The sequence below is a fragment of the Caretta caretta genome, chromosome 3, assembly GCF_965140235.1.
Source record: "Caretta caretta isolate rCarCar2 chromosome 3, rCarCar1.hap1, whole genome shotgun sequence".
NCBI lineage: Eukaryota > Metazoa > Chordata > Testudines > Cheloniidae > Caretta > Caretta caretta.
In genome coordinates, this window is record NC_134208.1 from 57,897,406 (window position 1) to 57,919,411 (window position 22,006).

The 22,006-nt window shown below is 37.3% G+C and overlaps 1 protein-coding gene across 50 annotated transcripts in view; it reads left to right on the plus strand.

The window, feature by feature from the left end:
- RIMS1 (regulating synaptic membrane exocytosis 1) overlaps positions 1-22,006 on the plus strand; it is a 504,482-nt gene that overhangs the window by 339,153 nt on the left and 143,323 nt on the right. For 16 of the 50 annotated variants that reach the window (XM_075126529.1, XM_075126526.1, XM_075126527.1 and 13 more), the window contains 3 exons: positions 6,373-6,456; positions 13,178-13,255; positions 17,686-17,757. The exons of 10 other annotated variants lie outside the window; for them this stretch is intronic. In XM_075126529.1, the coding sequence (XP_074982630.1) occupies positions 6,373-6,456; positions 13,178-13,255; positions 17,686-17,757 (234 nt within the window). The remainder of the gene's footprint in view (positions 1-6,372; positions 6,457-13,177; positions 13,256-17,685; positions 17,758-22,006) is intronic. 24 more of the 50 variants (XM_048845941.2, XM_048845965.2, XM_048845938.2 and 21 more) reach the window with 4 other exon arrangements.

Consider the following 22,006-nt stretch of genomic DNA (forward strand, 5'->3'; position numbering starts at 1 on the left):
TGATTTATTTGGGGCTGGTCCTGCTTTGAGCAGGGAGTTGGAATAGATGACCGCTTGAGGTCTCTTTCAACCCTAATCTTCTGTGATTTTTGCCCATCAGGTCTTCAGCCTCGTATGGAGTAGAAATTACAACACTGGTTGATGATCTCCTCTTAGTGAACAGTGTCCATGTTGATCCTTTGAGGTCTCTCAGCAATCTGTAATACCATTGAACATAAGATTTAGTTAAATAGCCTGTGGTCCCTAGCTAGGGTATATGATATCACTCTGGAGTCGTTCTGTTTCTAGCTTTATTAGAAGTCCCATAGGATGGTTGTGGGTATTTGTTTCTGTCCCATGGGATCTCTTGTGTGGGATAGCACAGAGTTCAAATAGTATATGATGCTTTTGTGGTAAATAATAAGATGACTTGGGTTGTGACTCCATTGACGTACTGATGAGATGCAGCTCTTTTAATCAGACCCAGATGGTATTTGTTTTTCCAATGCCTGTCCAATTTTGAGAGCAAGATGCAAAAGATGAATTTAGAATAACGCAATGCTTTCGGTTCTGGGGGGAAAAGATTTTCCAGGGATTTCAGACCTCATTATTTAATGTAGCTGTCTTCTCTTCATCCAAGAGGGTTAGCAATCTGTTAGCTATATTATACTTCATCCAAAGCCATATGTTGAATTCTTTTCTTATTTGCTTTGGTGGACTTTTTCTAGAATTTATTTGTAAGATTTTATTCAGCAGATACCAGTTACTCCACATATTGAACCATGGTTGGTTTGTGACCATCATGTCACTGTTTCTGAAGTACATTCTCCTTTTATGGAGAAGTGTAAATAAAGAATTCCTACGGTGGTATTCCAAATTTCCTTCACAGGAATTATAAATTGTGTTCAGGCTCCCTTTTGTCTCAGAAAATATAAAGTAAATGAAGTGTGAAATATGAAGTTTAAAGTGCCTGCACTTGCATTTTGAAAAAGGTGATATGGGCTGTGTTTAGTGTACTGACAATAAAGCACTTTGTTTGCACATTAATGTTTTATTGGAAATAGTATTGATCTTTAAACTCTGTGCAGTATTGTACTTGTCACCTGAAATGCTACATCAGACATTTTTAGTTCCTTAACAATAGAATATAGACTATAACATTCAGTGGCCTAGCCTTACTGTACAATCATTAGGAGAGTTTTTATTCCTGTTTTTGAAAACTTTTTTCAATATAAATTTGCAAGGTTTCATATAGCTGGAGTTAAGCTCTTCATATATTGTACCGTGGTTGCTCTATGAGCATCAGGATGCTGCATCTGTATAATTTAATCTTAACATAACTCCATTTGAACACTGTCAGGTGGAATGCTGGCACTGGCTTTCTGCCCAGTGTTCCTATTAAAGGCATCACTGCATGCCTTCCTCTGTTACTTTATATGGCAATGGGTCCGTACAAATGGCAATCAGGACTTCACAAGACATGCCCAGAAAGCTTCCCTGTTCCTAAGGCTGCTTAAATAAATTGCTGTGCTGTGTTAGTGGTGGCAGAAAATGTTGAAATATACATTGCAGTTCACTGAGTGCCACAGGCAACTTCATTTATACAATTTGAGTGGTATATGGGCAAACTTTCTCATAGTTGACAGACAAGAACTACACAATTTTAAATTATTTGGGAAGGGTCCTACTGGGAAACAATAAGGAAGACTGTTTAAAACACAGTGCCAGTGAACTGTAGGAGTAGGGAAGGGAAAGGAATGAGTTTGGGTACCAGTGGATGAAACTAAACCATTGAGCCTAACTGCAGATGTGAATAGAGCAGATTACCTAGCCATGGCCGAAGGCTAAGTTAGCTCCCTCTTTAAAAACTCTGGGCTGGTGAATGTGCTTTGACTACATAATATATCATAGATAAATATCTATAAATAAATAATTATAGTAATAATAATGCCGAGGGTTTCTTCAGCATTTTCTCCTCCACTGTAGGTAACTGAAGGCAGAACATGCCTAGCTAGGGTGACCAGACAGCAAGTGTGAAATATCGGGACAAAAGGAACCTATATGAGAAAAAGACCCAAAAATCAGGACTGTCCCTATAAAATCAGGACATCTGGTCACCCTATGCCTAGCTGAAAAATATGGATTCTGTGCCTTAGGCCTCGTCTATACTAGAAACTTCTGCCGGTATAGTGCTGTCACTTAGAGGTGTGATGATTTTTTTAAACATTTCTGTACCGATAAAAGTCCTACCATAGCTGCATTTATACCATAATTACATAAAGGAGCTTTTGCTCAGGAAACCGATACAAACGTTTCTGGCAAAAGCACTTTTTGGCCCATATAAGCTGTGTCTACACTAAGAGGGTTTGCTAATATAGCTATACTGGCAAACTTTTTGTAGTTTAGACCTAGGTAAAATTTTTGCCACATGTTAATAGCCTGGCTGTAGAGCCAAAATGCTTTCCACAGCTCTCTGTGACACAGTGTGCTATAGAATATGCCTGAAGACTTCAGCACTTATTTGTTAATACATGTGCACACATACTCACTGCATTTCACTTATTTTGACTGTCTATTAGTATTCATTTTGATTAAAATACCTGAGTGATTGAAGTTTCTATGAGACCTGCAAGACATACAGGAATTTATATAGCAGACAGTAACACCCTGAAACATAGATAAAAATAATCCAATGTCACCAACTCTTAGGGCTCGTCTGCACGGTGGTGTAATGATATCTATAGGGGAGTGATATCCAAAGTGCCCTAACATATCAGGAATGGTCTAGTTATTACTTAGTCCTGCCTTGAGTGCAGGGGACTGGATTAGATGACCTACTGAGGTCTCTTTCAGTTCTACACTTCTGTGATTCTAAAGTATGCATTAATTGGTCCATATAGACCCTGCTGGTGTGCACTAAAGATTCCCTAGTGCACTTTAACATTGTGCTCGGGAACCTTTAGTGCGTACCAGCAAAGTCTACATGGACCAATTAATGTAAAGCACAATAGGGTGCTTTAGAAATCCCACTCCCATAGGCCACATTATCTCACTGTGTAGACAAGCTCTTTGTTTTAGTCTGCTTTTGTCATTGTTGATCTGCCTACTGGCCCTGGTTTTTTTCACTCTGTCACTCTGAATTCTGGTTTTGGTTTGGTTTTTAGTACGCCATCTTATTTCTATCTATAGATTTCTCTGTTGCCAGACACAGTGGTATCTGTGGCCTCAGTTTAGGAAATCACATAAGCACATATTTAGAGCACAAGTGTACTTTCTTGAATCAGAGACTCATCACCCAACACAGTAGTGTCTTCTCGGTGTAGTACAATCACAATCTTCATATAGGTCAATTAGTAATATTTTATTGATTATTAATAGGTAATGTTATGGCCAATGATAGTTATGCAGTAACACCTGGTGGCAGTTTTTATTTACGCTATAGGAGCCCAATCCTGCAAAGACTTAATACCAGTCATAGTTCCATTAGTTATGTTTGTAGGTTTTGGCCTTAAATGATTCTTTAATGCAGGTCTGAGCAAATAAAATTGAGGAACAAATCAAAGTGATTGAATTAAGTAGAACACTCCGTATGTATATCTTACAACCGGGCTTTTCTATGGTCATATAGAAAAAGTAATAATATTGGCTGCTCTGTAATCATGACTTGATAGGGATTTTTGAGATGGTAAACTCTGGTGCCTTTATCTGGTCTTCATGACCTTATGAAATCCTAGGATATAGATATTTGATGAAATTCCCATGAATAGTTATTAAAAAAATTGGAGCTATCATTTGTTCTTGACCTCATCGGCCCTATTCTGCTCCAGGATCACAATATTTTCATATTTTTATAAATCCATTAATAAAACAAAACACCCTCTAACATTAGGAAATTAAGTGTGTTTACACTGCATGTTTTTTAGAGTTCATGTTTGACTGTGACTATTTGTATTTGAACTAATTACATAACAATATAACAGCTGTTTATATTAGGTATACACTATGTTGGTTTTTTTCCTCTTTTTCAACCAGTGTAGAAGAGAGTACATTGTTGCATGTTTGTCTGCATTGTAATGTTGCACATGCTTTGTACAGTATATAACAGGGGTGGCCAAACATACTGGCCCTCCAAGCTGCATATGACAATCTTCAGAAGTTCGAGAGCCGGGGTGCACCTGCCAGGGGTCGGGCCTCGGGCTTCAGCCCCGTAAGAGGCACCTGATGGGGCACAGGGCTAAAGCCCCAAGACTCCCCTCCCCGCTAGGCAGAAGCCCCTACTGTACCATCCCACTGCAAGGCAGAGATCCCAAACTCCCCCCCAACCAGTCTGGTAGGTGGAGAATGTCAGGGGGTCTGGGGAGTTCTGTCAGCCACTCTCTAACTGTAAAAGAGCCGCATGTGGTTTGCAAGCCACAGTTTGGCCATCCCTGGTATATAAGGTTAAGCGCCACTGAAATTTACGGAAAGAGAGTATACTGTCAACGTTCATAATGCATGATGACCAAAATTAATAACATTTTGTAAAAATGCACTTTAATATTTGTAGAGGATATCAGCATATTAAGGGCTTTGACTGAGTGCACTGATGCATTAACATTTTCTTTAACCCTTGCTTTGGAGAGAAAAAGTAACTAACTGCTAACAACCTATTCCCTTTGGAATCTTTTAAAAGAGCTACCTAAATGTGAAGTGATGCTAAATCTCCCTGAAACTTTTGTTATTTGCATGTTCCGTAAGTGAAACACTGTTTCTTAATAAATGGACTGGAAGGTTGCCTCAGAAAGTGAATAGTTCATGTAAAGTATTACTCTGCTAATGTAAATATATAGAGATATATACAATGATTTCTTGCCTGTATTTTCAAAACTAAGCAGCATTAGGTTTATACTATATTATCTTTCCATTGTGATTGAGCCTTTTTATTGTTCTAAATCAAATGAGCTTTTGAAAGAAAAAACTATTACAAATATGAATGTTCCCCCACCCCTCCCACCCACGCTGTTTAAAGATTTTTTTCTTTGATTTATAAAATCAATAAAAAGAGACTGGCATGAACTAATAAAACTTGATTGCACATTTTTTTGAATATAAAAGAAATTTTATAAGTTTACACTAGTCCAGGCACACAAATATATACTAATTAATTTCTCTTTGCTAACATGCAAATTTATAATATTTACTCTAAATATAACATTATTACCTTGACTATTAAATAAGGATATCCTTTATTTAACCTAGACTCAACAATAATAGTTAATATATTAAACTTCTTAAAATGATAATTATACTTAGCAAGATTTGTGAGAGCTTCTTGCTCCCAAGTGTCAGCCTTACCTTTTTGGACAAGTTAACTTCACAGAATCATAGAATATAAGCCTTGGAAGGGACCTCAGGAGGTCATCTAGTCCAACCCCCTGCTCAAAATTTGATGAATCTCATCTCTTCTACTTGTCTCAGCTATATAAAGGAATTCAACTCAGAAGTCAATAGTGGCTGATCCTGCCTTTTAAAAATTTGTTGTCTGTCTCTGTAACAGTGCTCAGCAACAAAAGAACCTGAGATGGATGGTGTCACAGGCTCTCCTCCTAGAAAATAAATAGTCTTTGATGAGCATGTAATGTAAAGAGTAAAGACACATGCTTGTCACCAAGGAAGCATTACCCCTTTTAGAAGATGTAATATCCTCCATTGCTACAAAATCCAGAAAACTTTCAGAGCTTCTGTGTGTTGGCAGCCTCAAAGAAAATTTTGGACTGCACAGAGCCCTTCCATTGCACATTGAATAGGGGTCTCTACAAGCTGATGAGTAGAGCAGATAGTGACATAGGATGAGCTCTAGGAAAACAGATCACTTTGTGCCCCACATTCTGCTGTTAACAGTGTAACATGGTGCTTTAATCCTCTTAAAGGTCTCTTTGTAATTTAAAACCATGTATTTTTACTGGAAAAATTTTGTTTAGTGCAGTTAATGGGGGAATAAACCCTTGGGAAAATGAAAGAGGAAAATAACAGCCAATCAACACCTGAAAAGTTCTTCTAGTTTATAATTCCAACTTCTTCTATTGAATAACAGGTTTTTAGATTTTCTAGCATTTGAGGATGTTTGAAATACTGTATATGCCATGAAAATTATTTAAATCACTCTAAATTGTGCATGCTTGTACACTCATTATAATTGTTTGTATAGTGTACTGCTATATAGAAAATATACCACAACAAACAGCTATAAGAATAGTGTATCCAAATTTCTAAAAAAATTAGTAAGAATTATTATATTAAAAACAATCAATTTCATTACTTTTTGGGGTACTTTTCCAGTCCCAATTCCCATACCTCTTTTAATTTTTTCACTCACTAAATATTTTTTTCCTGTTTTATTGAATGGGCAAACAGGGGTAGATGGTCCCCCTCCCTAGAGAGGAGACGACCTACTAGTCCCAGGATTCATATCCAGCATGCATCTCCGGAGGATGACAGGTACTAGCCAACTCCTCCTAACTGAAAAGTGGCTTACTGCATCTTGCACTCTGAGAGAAGTATAATAAAGTTTTAAAAAGATATTTAATAAACTTTAACTATGACAAAATCAAAGTAAAGTGTCAGCTCAAAGTTCATCTCTGCATTTTGTTGAATTATTATAAAGCACCTAGGAATGTGCCCCTGGTCAAGTCTTCTGATTGTGTGAACATTCCAAGGGATAGTTTCTGAAAACAAGATGTCTAATCTGATGTAGAAACTTCCATATTAATGGACTGTTCATTCTTCCCCCCGCCCCCCGTTTCTGTAAATGTAGTTTTTTTCCCCTGAGGTGCTTTATAATATATTTATCTGTCAGAGAGCCTATTTCTTTCTTTTTTTTTAATTTAACCTCAATAATGTTTCTTTCTCCGCAAAATGCTTATGAGAAAAAAATCAGATACACAGAGAGAGAGAAATATTAATTGGTATATATAATAATTGGCATGGTTATGAAATTCTTTCGTAAATTAAGGTTATCTTCAGGGACAGGTTTTCCCTACAAGGTAGGTTTTGACCAATAATGCAAGTGCTTTGGATCCACTTTGTATGCTGATTTGCCAGTTGTGATGAATGTAAGCACCTTCCATTGTTTTGTTTCATGCTCTGGTTTTCTTATTCAACTCAGTTTTGATGCCTGGTATTTTTAATAGTAACGTTCTTCTCGTATGTTGTCATTTCTTCTACTAGATTCACTTTTTAAATCAAATAAGATATTAATTCAGCACTTTGAATGTAACGCAAGAGCAAGATTTTATTTCTACCCTTTAAACCCTGATGCGTTATAGTAAATCTGCTCATTCTTAATTTTTTAAAAAAGTTTGTGCAGCTCTTATGAGGTTTAACTCTCAAAAGTACAGTATACAAGTAACATTACAGTTTCTGTAGTGCTGGTCTTCTCTTTCTGCTTAAGAGCTCCTACATTTATGCCATAGTCTGTTTTGCCTTGCCTTGGAAGTATTGCCACCAACTTTAGTGGGAACACTATAGCTATACCTGGATTCCATTTCTATGTGCAATAGTATGTTTTCAAATTATCACATGATGTTTTTTAATTCCAAAACTGGCTACATCTTGCAGTCACTGCATACCTAAACATTTAATTGACTGTAGTACTGAGTCCAATGTGATCTCTGTTTTTGTATTTTGATACTTCCAAAAGGACATTATCAGTAAAGATAGTACAATTAGTACATATAGTCCATATTTATGTTACCTAGTGGATGGTTTAGGTTAAGAATTAAGTAGAAGTTAGGCTAACTTAGGCCCAAAACCTAAGTGTAGAGGAGTATGGGAAATTGGAGTTGCTAGTGTGAGAAAGTTGGAGATAAGTTGGAGACAGCAAGACAGGAAATTTGAATTTAGCAAGGACGTGATCTAGGGTTATATTGCTGCAATGTTTTGGTTATAACTGGTTTGAGCAAGGTTTTTAATAAGTGTTTTGAGAATTTTGTAATGTTGTATTAAAATGCTACCTATATTGATAGAATGGGAAGTAAATTTAAATAATGTGTAAGGTAAAGAGCCAATAAGGAAATGATGGAAATATAATTATGGTAAGGGGTAGTTTAATGTTAATTAATATTATAATAGGTGGAAAAAGGCATAGCCTTGCAACATTGCAGGGGAGTGCCAATTAACTGTTAGGTTTCAGGATTATAAGGCTGTACTTCACGCTGTTCTCAGTGGACTGATTACTCACTGATATACACTATTTCATCTTTGAACATATGTATAATTGTAGTATTGTGTAAGTAGTAATTGCATACCTGTTTGCTTACGTAATCATTTTCCTTTTGAATAAAGTCTCCTGGTATTATTTAAAGTGTTGCCCAATGGTCCTCTACTAAACAAATTTTCTGTAATTACAGAATTTTCTATAGGCAACTTGAAAACTAAGTTGGGGTTTATTACACCCTTATCTTTATCAACTTAATATTAATTGGGAGCATTTCAAGATAAAGGTTACAAAAGGTTACACTTTCTAAACGATGGGCATTTTTGAGCAACTCTTTCCTCTCACTATAATAGCTCTTTGAAGTCCATGAAAAGTCTCTCATTGACTTTGTTGGATCAGGCCCATCATATGTAGGGCCCCTGGGAGAAATCCTGACCCCATTGACATCAATGGTAGTTTTGCCACTGACTTCAGTGGATCCAGTATTTCACCCTAATACTACAATCCTTACTTAATCATCTTTATTCTTGGTGTCATTGGGACTTTTGCCTGAGAACTTCAAGATTGTAACCATCGAGTGTACTCCTGACATCTGTTTTTCTATCTTTGTTTTAATAAGTTTATTACATTAAAGTGTCTGCATAAGAGGGAAAACTATTATGGTAAAGGCTTTTAAATCATAAAAATATTGTAAAATTTTCAGTTTGATATAAGTGTCTTTCTACAGATGTAAGAAACATTAAGAAGAAACATTTTTCTTTCTTTTCATTTATGTCTCGTTGGTGTGATTTCCTGGCTGAGGTGCAGAAAAAGGCGTGCATTAATGCCGTACTCTTTTTGCTACTCAGATGCTGCTTATTTGCACTTTCTTCTGTCTCCGCAACAGACAGAAGTTACAGCAACTTAGGCTCCTTTACACAACAGTAGAGTATGGATGTCCAACAAGTAGATGAAGAGTCCAATTTACACAGCCTACTCATCACCTCTGAATTTGGCCCTAAGAATTTAAAGTGGTTTAACTTCCTTATCTGGGATAAAAATATATATTATTCAGTAATTAGGGGTAGATGAACCTTTGGGTACTTGACTAGTTTGTTGTAACTGAAACCCATTTCCTGATCCGTTCCCAAGAGTTAAGTTATTCAATTTTTAAATACACAACACTCCCTTGCCCATTAAGCAGTCTTTCGATGCAAAGGAATGGGATTGAATATGGTGATACTCTGCTTATGTAGTTGACTCACAATCCCAGAGCAATTGTGTATTTCAGCTAGAATGATCAATAGTGAAATAGTTAAAGCTAACATTTTAAATCAGTTAGTATTATCTTTTTTCTTTTTCTTTTCTATTCAGTTCATTTTGTGTATAATGTAAAAGAGAAAACCAAAGCCAAATTACATTTATACAATTAGAATTCTCTTACATTTTGTACTAATCATTGCCCTTAAAAATCTATTTCACAAGCAATTCTGTATATTAGCTAGTACCATTCAATACTAGACTTTGCCTTTCTTTGGTATGCTTTTGTGAACGCTTGTCAAAATAACAACTGATGGTTGAGGGGAGGCTCTGAGTGACACACTGGGTTACTTGACTAGCTTTTCATAGCCAAGTTTAAATCCTGACTTCACAGATAAATTGAATTTGACAGCTGTCATGTCAGACTCCATTTGTGTACATCCCAGAATTATCATACAAGTTGGACCAATTTGCATTCTGTGCTCAATATATACTATATATATAGGTTTCAGAGTAACAGCCGTGTTAGTCTGTATTCGCAAAAAGAAAAGGAGTACTTGTGGCACCTTAGAGACTAACCAATTTATTTGAGCATAAGCTTTCGTGAGCTACAGTGAGTGAGCTTTAGCTCACTGTAGCTCACGAAAGCTTATGCTCAAATAAATTGGTTAGTCTCTAAGGTGCCACAAGTACTCCTTTTCACTGTACATATATTGACTCAAAAATATTAAAAAATCATGGCTTTGTTTTCTTTTTTTTTCTTCTTTATGATATGTTATAAAGACCTCAGTTTTTTATCCCTTGTTTGTTTTTCACATTAGAAATTCAGATCCTGTCTAGGCTTCAACATTTTATGATTATAATTGAACTAGGGAAAAGGTGATATCACAGGTGATGAGAGGAGCCAAGTGAGTGAAAGTTGAGCAATTGACAATAGAAGGGACTTTTATTCAGACTATTTGTTTTATTAACAGTATATATTTAACTTCAATCGCTAATTAACATTTTGGGTAAATGAAGCTTCTGTTAAAATTCAACATTCTTGTCCCTTTCCGTTAAAGTGTGAAAGCTCTCAGTAAGCCTCCCTGAGACCTTCCAGAGTCTTTCAACAAAACCAGGGAAAACCAAACTTGACATTCTTGATATAGTTAAGGTAGAAATGCAGAAAACAGTTTTAAAAGCTTTCACACTCCTTTATAATTTATAAAGAAGCAAAGCAAAAAAAACAAACACACAAACAAATAAATAAATAAACCCACAAAAAACAAAGGCCAGAAACCCAATTTTTTAAAATAGCCTTTGAAAATTTCCTTAAAATTAATACATTGTCTTTTGAAGGAAAATAATGATATATTTTCTCAAATAGGTTATCGTTTAACCTGACACTGAGCTACACTTTAAGATGACCTCAGATCTGGGACACAGAGAATCCTCACTTCCAAAATTTGAATAACCTGCCTGTATACTCGAAAGGGCACCTCAATTAACTACAGATTTGGAATTAGTTGCATCTGTATAAAACAAGCTAAGGTGCTTTCAAAAATCTGATAAGGAATCCAGACAAAGAGATGTCAGAAACAGAGAGACAAGATGGGTGAGGTAATATCTTGTATTGGACCAATTTCTGTGAGTGAGAAAACAAGCTTTTCAATCATACTGAGTTCTTCTTCAGGTCTGGTCTGAAGAAGAGCTCCCCGTGTCTCAAAAGCTTGTCTCTCTCACCAAAAGAAAGTGGTTCAGTAAAAGATATTACCTCACCCACCTTGTCTGTCTAATATCCTGTAACCAACATGGCTACGACTACACTGCATATGTCAGAAACATGTTAACTATATCTGTACTTGTTATAGTACTGTATAGTATCTGTACTTGAGAGAAGAGAAGGCCTGATTCTAATACACCCTGAGAGGAAGGCACTTCCTGCTCTCTCTTTTACTAACTCTGTTGATTTAATAGATTCACAGATCCATAGATATTAAGGTCAGAAGGGACCATTATGATCATCTAGTCTGACCTCCTGCACAACGCAGGCCACAGAATCTCACCCACCCACTCCTGCAAAAAACCTCTCACCTATGTCTGAGCTATTGAAGTCCTCAAATTGTGGCTTAAAGACTTCAAGGAGCAGAGAATCCTCCAGTAGGTGACCCGTGCCCCATGCTACAGAGGAAGGTGAAAAACCTCCAGGGCCTCTTCCAATCTGCCCTGGAGGAAAATTCCTTCCCGACCCCAAATATGGCAATCAGCTAAACCCTGAGCATATGGGCAAGATTCACCAGCCAGATACCCAGGAAAGAATTCTCTGTAGTAACTCAGATCCCACCCCATCTAACATCCCATCACAGGCCATTGGGCCTATTTACCATGAATATTTAAAGATCAATTAATTGCCAAAATCATGTTATTAGTTCCCCTTGGCTTTTGTTCATGGACTATCCTGAAAGCGGAGAGACTTTGAAGGGACCTGGCTGGAGGGCCAAGTCACAGAAAGAGGCAGACCACCACAGCAGTGGAGAGAGAGCTGCCATGCCACACCCCACCTCAAGGAGGTGCGAGTGGTGAAACAAACCCTTCGCACACCGGCCGATGCTGTGTTATGTTCACATATTGTAATCAGTGAGGCTACTAGTATGAGCAAACTTACTCATGTATGAGTTTGTAGAATCAGATCCAAACTGAGTAGGGGACATTTTTTTCCCATTTCTTAAAGGGGTCTGCAAATAATGAAGAATAAAAAATAAACATTTTAAACTATGAAAATTATTCGACTGTGTCTTCTAAAGTTAGAGATATGGCCTTATAGCAAATCTTGCACTTTTCATTATATAGGGATAAGTAGTAATAGCCACATAAGTTTTCAGTCAGTTTGGCAATCACATTCAGGAGTCAAAGATGAACATCTTAATTTAACATTATAGCTGAAAGGCTGAGGTTATACTATAAAGCATTACTAGATATCTTATTTATTCTGTATAACTGAGTTTGGTACCTGGAAAAAAACCCAGACCTACGTATCGAGTCTGGAAAAAAGTTCTCTTTTGTACAGTGGCCTGCATGTGAAAACTGACAGAACAGTTATATTTAAGTCAAATTGTAAGTTCTGGATAAATTGTAAATATGTTAAAAGAGTTTAAGCATAAAATGAAAATAGTATGGAAATTACAATAGACATATTTTGACCATCATTAGAATACATTTTTTTAAAATATTCTTTCTGGGTCAGTTTGCTGCCTTTGTGTGATTATTGAGCAGTTATTTATCACACCAGCAAAACATCTGGTAATTTTAGTATGGATATTTAGGAAAGTTTTCTTAAATGCAAACAGAATTTATTTGATTTTAATCAAGATAATTTGTCAGTAATTAAAACTAAAATGTTATTTTTTCAAATACTACTTGAATTTTCATTTGGATTGAGGAAGAAGCATTTATCTATTATTCTAATGGACAAATTTTTAGATTTATTCTCAATAAGGAAAATGGCAATTGGTGAGCTACAATGCTGTAGTTCAATATAGATTTTACATTTTTCAGTCACTGATGTTTTACTTTTGTACTTACCATGGTGTTACAGATTTGTAAAATATCCCCTTTAAACATATGAATAAAGGGAACATCAGAAATGCAGTTTGGTCAGTACTTAGTACATGAATGCTATTGGTTTATATATTTTGACTGCATGTCTCCATCTTCACTGCATGTGACCATCTCTCTGTTTCTGTCCATTCTGTCCAATTCACTTCCATGTTTCCAAAATTTGTGAAGAACAAGGACGCTGGAGTCTTGCATTCCAAAACAAGACAGTATAAACCACCTAAGTGCTAAACCTGGAACAACACAGAGGTATCCTTATTAAATCAAATTTTAGTTCCAAGTAAATTCTAATTTATGAACCGTGAACAATTTCCTTCCCTGACAACATGCTCTGTTATAAATATTTTATTTAATATGCTTTTTCATTCTCTTTATAGCTAAATATACATTATAGCTGTTGGTATTTTCATACTAACATATTTAACCTCTTTATATATAGCGCACTAAGTGACTAAATTTGAACATGGAGTAAGTGCCCACCATACACCCCTATGTGCACTCTCTGGACATTGGGCACAGGCATTAAAGCATAGATTGGGTGCCCAGCTCCCACTTATTCATCTCATGAGCTGGGCACAGCAGTTGAGTCTGCATAGATAAGGAGAGGGGTATTATAATTTGCTGTTGGAAAAGGGCAGCAACAAATCACTACCCTCCAGAACAAGGGGGAAGCACAAAGTGAATTGTGACTCAAGGTGTGCTCCCCCAGGAGCAGACCAGAGAACTAATTATGACAGTCTCAGTTCTTCCCTTGCTCTCTCTTGGGAAGCAGTAAGTTTCTTCACTCCTTTTCATGGAGTAGCTCATTCCTGCCTGTGTGCCCAGCACGTAAACAGGTGTAACCAGAGCTCTTCCTATTCCCAGTCCTTCTCTTCCCACCTGTTTGTAGTGAGGAGAATAAGGCACTGATTCTGGGGGCACTCCCATTCCCCCGGCAGTAATAGTCACAATCTGAGCAGGGCCAGTTGGGAGTAAGAGGAAGGTGATCTTACTCTGCTGCATAGTCCTCTAAGGGCTGAGATAATCTAGCCAATGAGTAGCCCCATTGAACTAATTGAACTCAATGGGGCTACTCATACTTAACGAAAAACGCATACTTCCATGCTTTGGGGCCTTCAAAGACAGTTGCAGCATCTGTAAAGAATCTTAAATACTAACACAGATCTCCTGATTTATGCTCCTTAAATTTGGCTGCATATAGGGGAGTAAAAGAATTATGTAAGGAAAATACATGCAATGGAAGTTTAAAGTACAGAGCATGGTGGGGAACAGGATTACACCTGTTAATTAACTAATTTTTGTAGAGTATTTTTTGTAAAAACCTTCATGCTTTTAGTCACTGGAATACAACTGCTAACAAGATTTTCATGCATGCAAAATTATTTTGTTTAAGATGTGTTTCCCCTTTCTGTTCCTACCTGTGAAACATACTATATAATGGTTTAATACTAATCAAACATTACAATAGCTTGAGGAGAACATGAAAATCATCTGTGATCAATTATTTTAGCTATAATTTGCTGTAATGTCTGTACACAATTTCCAATTCAGACACCGAGTTTCTTCTCATTTTCACCAAGGTCTAAAATACAAATCTTGAAATGGCTCTTTCATCTGTCTTTTATTTCTGCATTTTAACTGCTAGCTTAGTGCATGAAGTTGATTTTATCAACATCAATTCCTTGTGCATCTCTTCCAGTCCTGTTTCCTGTGAAACATAGAATTTGGGGTTTGTCAGCATCCCTTGTGCAACAGTGAGCAAACAATCACTCTCTCCTTTTTTACCACATTTGAATGGCGGTCTACACTGGTTATTTCTTAGGGTATGTTTACACAGGATTTTGGAGCAAATTATCCAGCTCCAGACTCGGGTGCAGGTTGCGCTCCAGGCTCAACAGACTTGGGTTAGTGTGGCTGGCACTAATGTTCTAAAAATAGCTGTATAGACAGTGCTTTGAAGTTGTGGCCCTCTTGGCCAGGGCTGAGAGGCTTATTCCCCACTCACTGCAAGATGCTGTGTAGACATACCTGTGACAACTAACCTTTGTGTATTTAAGGGAACTCTGATGGCCACAACCTGTAGAGAGAGCTGGATATCAGTTGTTTCCTGGCCTCATTCTGTAATAGAGTAAAAAATGCATACAACACCACAAAAGCAACGTATAAACCTATAAAATGTCTCTCACACAAATGTTTGAGAGCACCTTGCAGTATGGCAACAGAAATTAACAGGATCTGACTTGTAAATATGGACACAAACAAAGAATTATAAATAATAGTGAAAAGCATGTTCCACAAATGCAGAGCCCATGTAGAGAGTCCTGATAATATATTCGCAATCTCTGCAGCATGACGGTGAAAACATGCACTGAAAATACTCTTCAGTTAATGGGCTTGCCTCCTCCTCCTCCTCTGTATTACAGTGTCACTTAGAACCCTAGTCATGGACCAGCACCCCATTGTGCTAGACGCTGTACAAACACAGAACAAAAAAATGGTCCCTGCCCACAAACAGCTTACAATCTATGTATAAGACAAGAGACAACGATTAGATACAGACAGATGGGGGTGTACAATCATGTATACCACTTACTGTATATCTTCATGGTACCCAATTCAATCAAATTGTACAGTCACATTTCTGCCTTTGACTCTAATGAAAGGGGACCACAAATCAGCTGTTGATCTCTTTATGTCCTCGATTTGGCTATCAACTGCAAGTCCATAATTTTTATCTTGGGCTCAGCTGTATTTCCCCCTTCCTGGGGCAGTCCTTTTCATGGTGCCACAGTCTGCAATGAGATAACCTGCACATAGAAGGCCCGAATCTCTACGTAAACAGTTTTATGCTGTTGTAATTCACTGACTTCAGGCAAATTATTCCTGATTGACACTGGTCTCTGTGAGAGTAGCACCAGACCTTCTCTACCTTCAAGACTGAACTTTCCATATAAGTTGCTTATCAATGACAAGAAAGCTGAATTTGGCGATTTTCCCAGACACCCACTGCAATGTCTTGAATGAGAACAAGAAGTCACTCTTAACTTCATGACCCACATTCTGTCCTCAATAACATTGCTATAACAGTGCAGAAATTGCCCTGGTATCTCCATATTCTTCCCCACAGAAGTATTTTTATTTTATACAGATTATAACAACCAGGTCAGATACAAAGAATAGTACTAGTATGCAGGAGAATTTTCCTGCAAAGCTGTTGTCATTTACATAATTTTGCAGGCTTGTAATGACTATTCATTGACCTGGGCATCACAGGAAGAAAGGTGAAACACTGGGAATATGTTTTAATGATGGCAACTTTAGTAACACATCTGGGAAACTATCCTGCAGTAATTCATCCAGTGAAAGTTCACCAGTGTCCACCACCAAACTTTTAACCTGCTCCCAGTACTGTTGCTGGGACTCTAAGGCGCTCTCCTCATCACAAAGGTTGAAGGTGTGGAGAAAATCTCCCTACCAGATAGTGGGACACCCAGCCTTCTTCCTCATCTTCTTTAAGGGACACTCTTCACTAATACTAATTCCAAGTCCGGTTTATTAGGATCCCCCTATTGAACAAGTACCTGCAGTGGACATTTGTCAGATAGTGACAACATGAGCACCCTACAACCTACCCTGTCCACCAGCTCCCTGAGCTGCTGAGAGGAAGCCAAGTCCTACAAACCACCCAGGCCAATCTAGCAGTGATGGGAAAATTCTTTCCCAGCACCCAAAAGGTGACTAGTGTAATGCCCATAGCAAGGTCACTGAAAATCAGACCACCTCTACTGCTTAAGGAATAGCTGATCTAGCTTTCAGCTAGGTTAAGATAGACAAATTAAAATACGGCCCAGCAAATGCATGTTACATAATCAGGTGAAGAGCTGACTGTTGGAAAGTGGGAAACAAACAAAATTTCAGTCTCAGCTCTCTTCTGGCTCTTTGTGAAAGATAGATATGGAAAAGGTCTAAGGAAGCTAACTAAATTTACATGACCCAATTACATATTTTTAAAAAATGGGTTCAGACATATGTTCTGATACCAATCAGTTAACATATGTTAGAAAGAGAGTATTATTGAATTGTTATAGAAGTTTTCCAAACATTTTAGCAATCTTGGTACAGTAAAATATAAGACAAGGTTTTACTGTTATGCAGTGTAATTTATACTTGATCTTCATTACAGTATTTTGTTTTCTTTGTTACTTGAAAAAGTGATTTAAAAACATTTTTCAGATTGACATTTGAGTGTTCTATTACTCCCCAGTACCTTCTGCAACTGCTCCTTCTTACAGCACTATTTTCTTGTCAAGGGAGGACCTAGGAGCTACTGGAGGGCTCGTTTCTAACCCTGTGAGCAATCTTGTTAAAAAGTGATGCAACTAGCTACCTACCCCAAGAGTCTGAACTAATTATCTTTCTCTTCTCTAGCATTGAGTGAGGTCTCCTGTTTGGCAGCCCACTGCCATCACACCAGCAAACCTGAGCTAATTTAATGCAATAATAGAAAAGGATCTTGTGATTTAAACTACCAATTCAACAGCCCATTCATAAAGATAGCTATCACTTTTCTGTCTGTCAACCACTTTGCATTATCGTTATAATACATAATTAAAGCGTTATTCTTCATATTTCCTGTATCTTTTCTTCTTTTTTCATTTTTTTGACATCTCATTTCACAGGCAGTCCAGAAAAGTGGAAAGATATAACAGCCAAAAACAGACTAGGAAAGACTCCGCATCTGAAACAGAAAGGTAGGATTGATGCTACAATATGCAGCAACCTTCTCTCTGAGTCAAATTAATTCCAGTGCACCTGCTGCTACTTTAAATGCCACCTGTAAAACACTAAATTTATAAAATTACTAACACAAATTCATGCTGCCTTAGTTTAAAGTACTGATGAGTTCACATCTGTGTTACAAAATTGTCATTGCCTGGTATGTTGGCCTTATATGTTTTATGTCATAGTATAGAAGTTTTCTGGCTTTCTTTCTTTATGGATAAACCCATAGGCCAAGATCAAAAGTCGCTTTTGTGTAAATTTAATGATTCAAATCCTTCACCCGTTAAGTCCTGGAAGTTTTGGCACTGGATCTCTAGGATCAGGATTTGGATCAAACAGTATAATATGTTGAAGCAGTGAAAGATTGCTTTGTTATTGTACTTCACCACTGATATTTCTTCCTGGTTTCTTACATTTTAAAAATAATTTTGACAATGAGACAAATCTATGTACAAAAAGTGAAGGTAACAATAAATAATTGCAAAAGAGATGATCTTAGTATTACATAAAAGTTGCACAATTTAAGTTGCAAAAATTAAAGAATTGCTGCACTCAAATAGCAATGTTATTATGGACATGCTGTACATCCTTTATTTTCTAAGGTATCCATTTCACCTTGTAATTAGAAATATATTAAAAGACGTATATAGAAAATACTACAATTTGCAATTATGCAATGTTTTAATATTGCTGCTGGAACTTTAACTTTTGCTTTTATTGAGTTTTACTGTGAATTTATTGTGATTTTAACTTTCGCCTTTGATGCTATAATAATATAGGAGTTTTGCACCCAGGTTCTTCATTTTAGCAAAAAATGGAAAGGAAAAGAAATTTATATGCTTAATAATGATAGTATTCTACTGGTTCCAGTTAGGTTTAAGTGCACATCTTGATGAGATAGTGAAAGAGGGGTAAGATATCGCTGTTGCTGGAGACAGATTTCTGTAAGGCTGGGTCAGCTAGACAGCAGTACCCCTATTTACACTATGAGAGGTGAATAGCTGCATTGAAAAAAAGATAGAAATTTAATTTTGTTTTCAAACAAAAAGCTTATAATTTGTATAATGTAGTAAAAATTGCAGACAGATTGCAGATTCCACTGAATCTTTAATTCCCCCCCACCCTCCCCGATACCTATGATTTTCTATGCTTAGTCTAAAGGTAGGAGGTTTTTTGCTTTTTTTATTGTTTAATTTTATTTTGTATTTTGTTTTAATTTTCCTGTCCCAGTAGCAGCTCCTGTGCCAGCATTGTAAATGATACCGTGGCCCTAATTAAGTCAATGGGAGTTTTCACATTAATTTCAGTGAGGCCAGGATTTAACACTATGTTTTGAAAAAGGTTCAGTGCATTATTATGCTGTGCTAAAAAACTTAATGGTTGCCACTGTGCCTACTCAGAACTTGCTTATATGCTTATAAGTTGAGTTTTGGTTTTCCCCTGAAGATAGACAAATCATACGACCCTTAGTGAATAGGATGGCCTTCCTAAATTTCAAATTTCAGTCATTTTTGCTGTAGCTTTGTGCTTTATATGTTTGTGCTTTAAAAAAGGGTATTTATATATTTTACAGTGGGAAAAATGTGTGTCATGTATTGTAAGAAAGAAAAAGAATTTTGCCCATGCTTTTTTTAAAAAAAAAAAAAACAACCTTCAAGAGTAAGTACAGAAATTAGTAGTGATCGCTATCATTTCCCATGGCTCTCGATTGGACTGAAGCCAGATTGCCCTCAGGGAAGATGGCCATCTCTTATGATGTATGGTTAAGAAACTGACAGAAAACTGGGAGGAAAGACACTGTGGGAGAAATGATGGAGACTTAGGTTATGGGGGGAATAAAGGGTGCCAGAGAGGAAGGAGAGAAAAGGAAAGGGAAGGATACTATGCAGAGTGAGCAAATGACCATAGGAGCCATGTCGGGGAGAAGACAATCTAAGGGAGCATGGAGAGGGAGATGTGAGTGGTCAAGGAGGTGTAATGGGAGTAAAGAGAGATAGGATGTAGCTAAGGGAATGGGGTGGAGATAGTATGACTTTTGCTATCACCACAGGGAATTGGACAGGGCAAATGAACTCCCTCTCTGCACTAGCCATTGGGAAGGCCTGTATTTCTGTGTGTGTATTTAAGGGTGATTTTGAACCTGAAATGATCATACACAGATTGAGCGTGGGCCTCTTCCTTCTAAAGGATCAAAAATCATAACACAAAACAACCTCCTCTCCTGCCCCCCCACCCTGCAACTGATTTTAAAACATCTAATGATTTGTATGCTAATCTCATGATTGGGGGCGGTGGGTCTGACTCATGATTTTTGATCACTTGGGATTTGCAACTGTTTCAGCTGGAGAGAAACTATTTTGCAGAGAATGTGAATCTGGTGTATTTTGCTGGATGTCTGAAAGCTACAAATGTAAGCTTATAAAATGCACTCTGCTTTTGCATTCTAAGAATGAACACACTTGTAATTATATTACATTAAGATACAGGGTATTCTATGTCTACAACAAGCTATTTTTCTCCCAATAAGGAATTAACCTACATCTGAGATCCAAACTTTACTGACCCCTTTAAAGTTTTGATAGCACTTGCACAAAACACAGGAAACATAAAATGCTTACACATTTAGTTAGTCTTCTTTTATGTTTTTGTGAGAAATTTGAGACTGGATACATCTGTGACATATATAATAGCTTTGCACTGATTTATATATACAGGATTTAATGGATTTATAGCTTGGTACTGCAGTGTCATGTGTGTGGCCTCTCTTGTGTTAGAATCCCTTCCAATTATCCAGTAGTCAGTCTCCTTATAGTGACAACAATCACCACTTAAAATGTCTGAGTGCTATTTTTTAGTAATGTGGCATTTGTTATTAGGGAAGGTCAGGAAGATTATAAAAACCACTGTGGAGCTCTTAAAATATTTCTTTACCTTTTAAAAAGCATCCATGTCACTAAGTATTCCTTTACTTCCTAGTTGAAGATAGACAGTTCCTCTTTCTCATAATGCCCCAGGAGAGGGAACCTGGGCTGCAGAAACAGCAGCAGCCCAGGGAATGGTGAAATATGCCTCTCCCTTTTGCTTCTTAATGGTGCATCTTGTCATTATAGGGAATCTGTCACCTGCACTGTGGTGTATTTATCTGCTTTTAGCGAAATAATCAACTAATTTAGACATTTAGTACAAAGACGTCTACACAGGACTGAGTGCTCTGATTTATTACTTCATCATATGCTTAATACCACAACAGTACCATCAGGTAGCTTGGTTAATATGCTAGATAATTCATGCTCGTCCAATAGCAAATACTGCACTAGACCAGTCCTCCTTGAGGCATCCTCTTTTCTCCACCACAAGAGAACCAGGCTGGGGAATTCCAGAGGATTATCTTCAAATCAGCTCAGCCTGCCTGCCCCCACCACAGTTCAGGCAGCCAGTACCAACACAGTCTCCTAATTTCCATCATGATTGACACCAAGATCTGTAGCTGGGATAGAAATAGTTTCCTCAGGGCCAACCGTTTTCTGTCAGAAGGTCAATTACAATTGCTCAGACCTTGCTGATCTAAAAGTTGCGTAAAAAAGACAAAGTAAAGATTGAGTGAAAGCAAGAGGCACTTATTGTCCAAATTGCACTCTATCAAGTATTCCCATTAATCAGCAATTGTAACAGGATGTCCAGAATCCTACCTCTTACAGCATTCTGTATAACCACCCTTTGACATTTTATACATGGCTTAATTCCTGTGTGTATTAGGGTATCTCAACAGATCAGCACTTGATGAAACATCAGTCAGCTGTGTTACAGTAGTTGACAGGGATTAAAGGTTTTCTTGCTAATGCTATTCAGTGCTTCATTTGTGCCAAGGCTTGTCGGGGCTGAGCCCCAGCACCTCTGGGCTTGCTGCGTCAGTTATGAAAGTAAAAAAAATTGCTTGAGCCCCAGCACCTCATTGCTTGAGCCCCAGCACCTTGTTCATTACAAATTAAGCACTGATGCCATTAGATAACTTCTAGGTTAGTCTCCAAGGTCAGATGCAGTAATATAGTTTAAGAGCCAGGCAGCATGCTGGGAATGACAAAAAGTTCCATTATCCTCAGCACCATCATGAGTGCACCTCACGATCCTGACTGGGATTGAATCCACTTCTGTTTCAAATGTCTGAAACCTCTCTCTAACCATAAATGAAATAGGAGATTGGTAATATAGTTGTTGGTA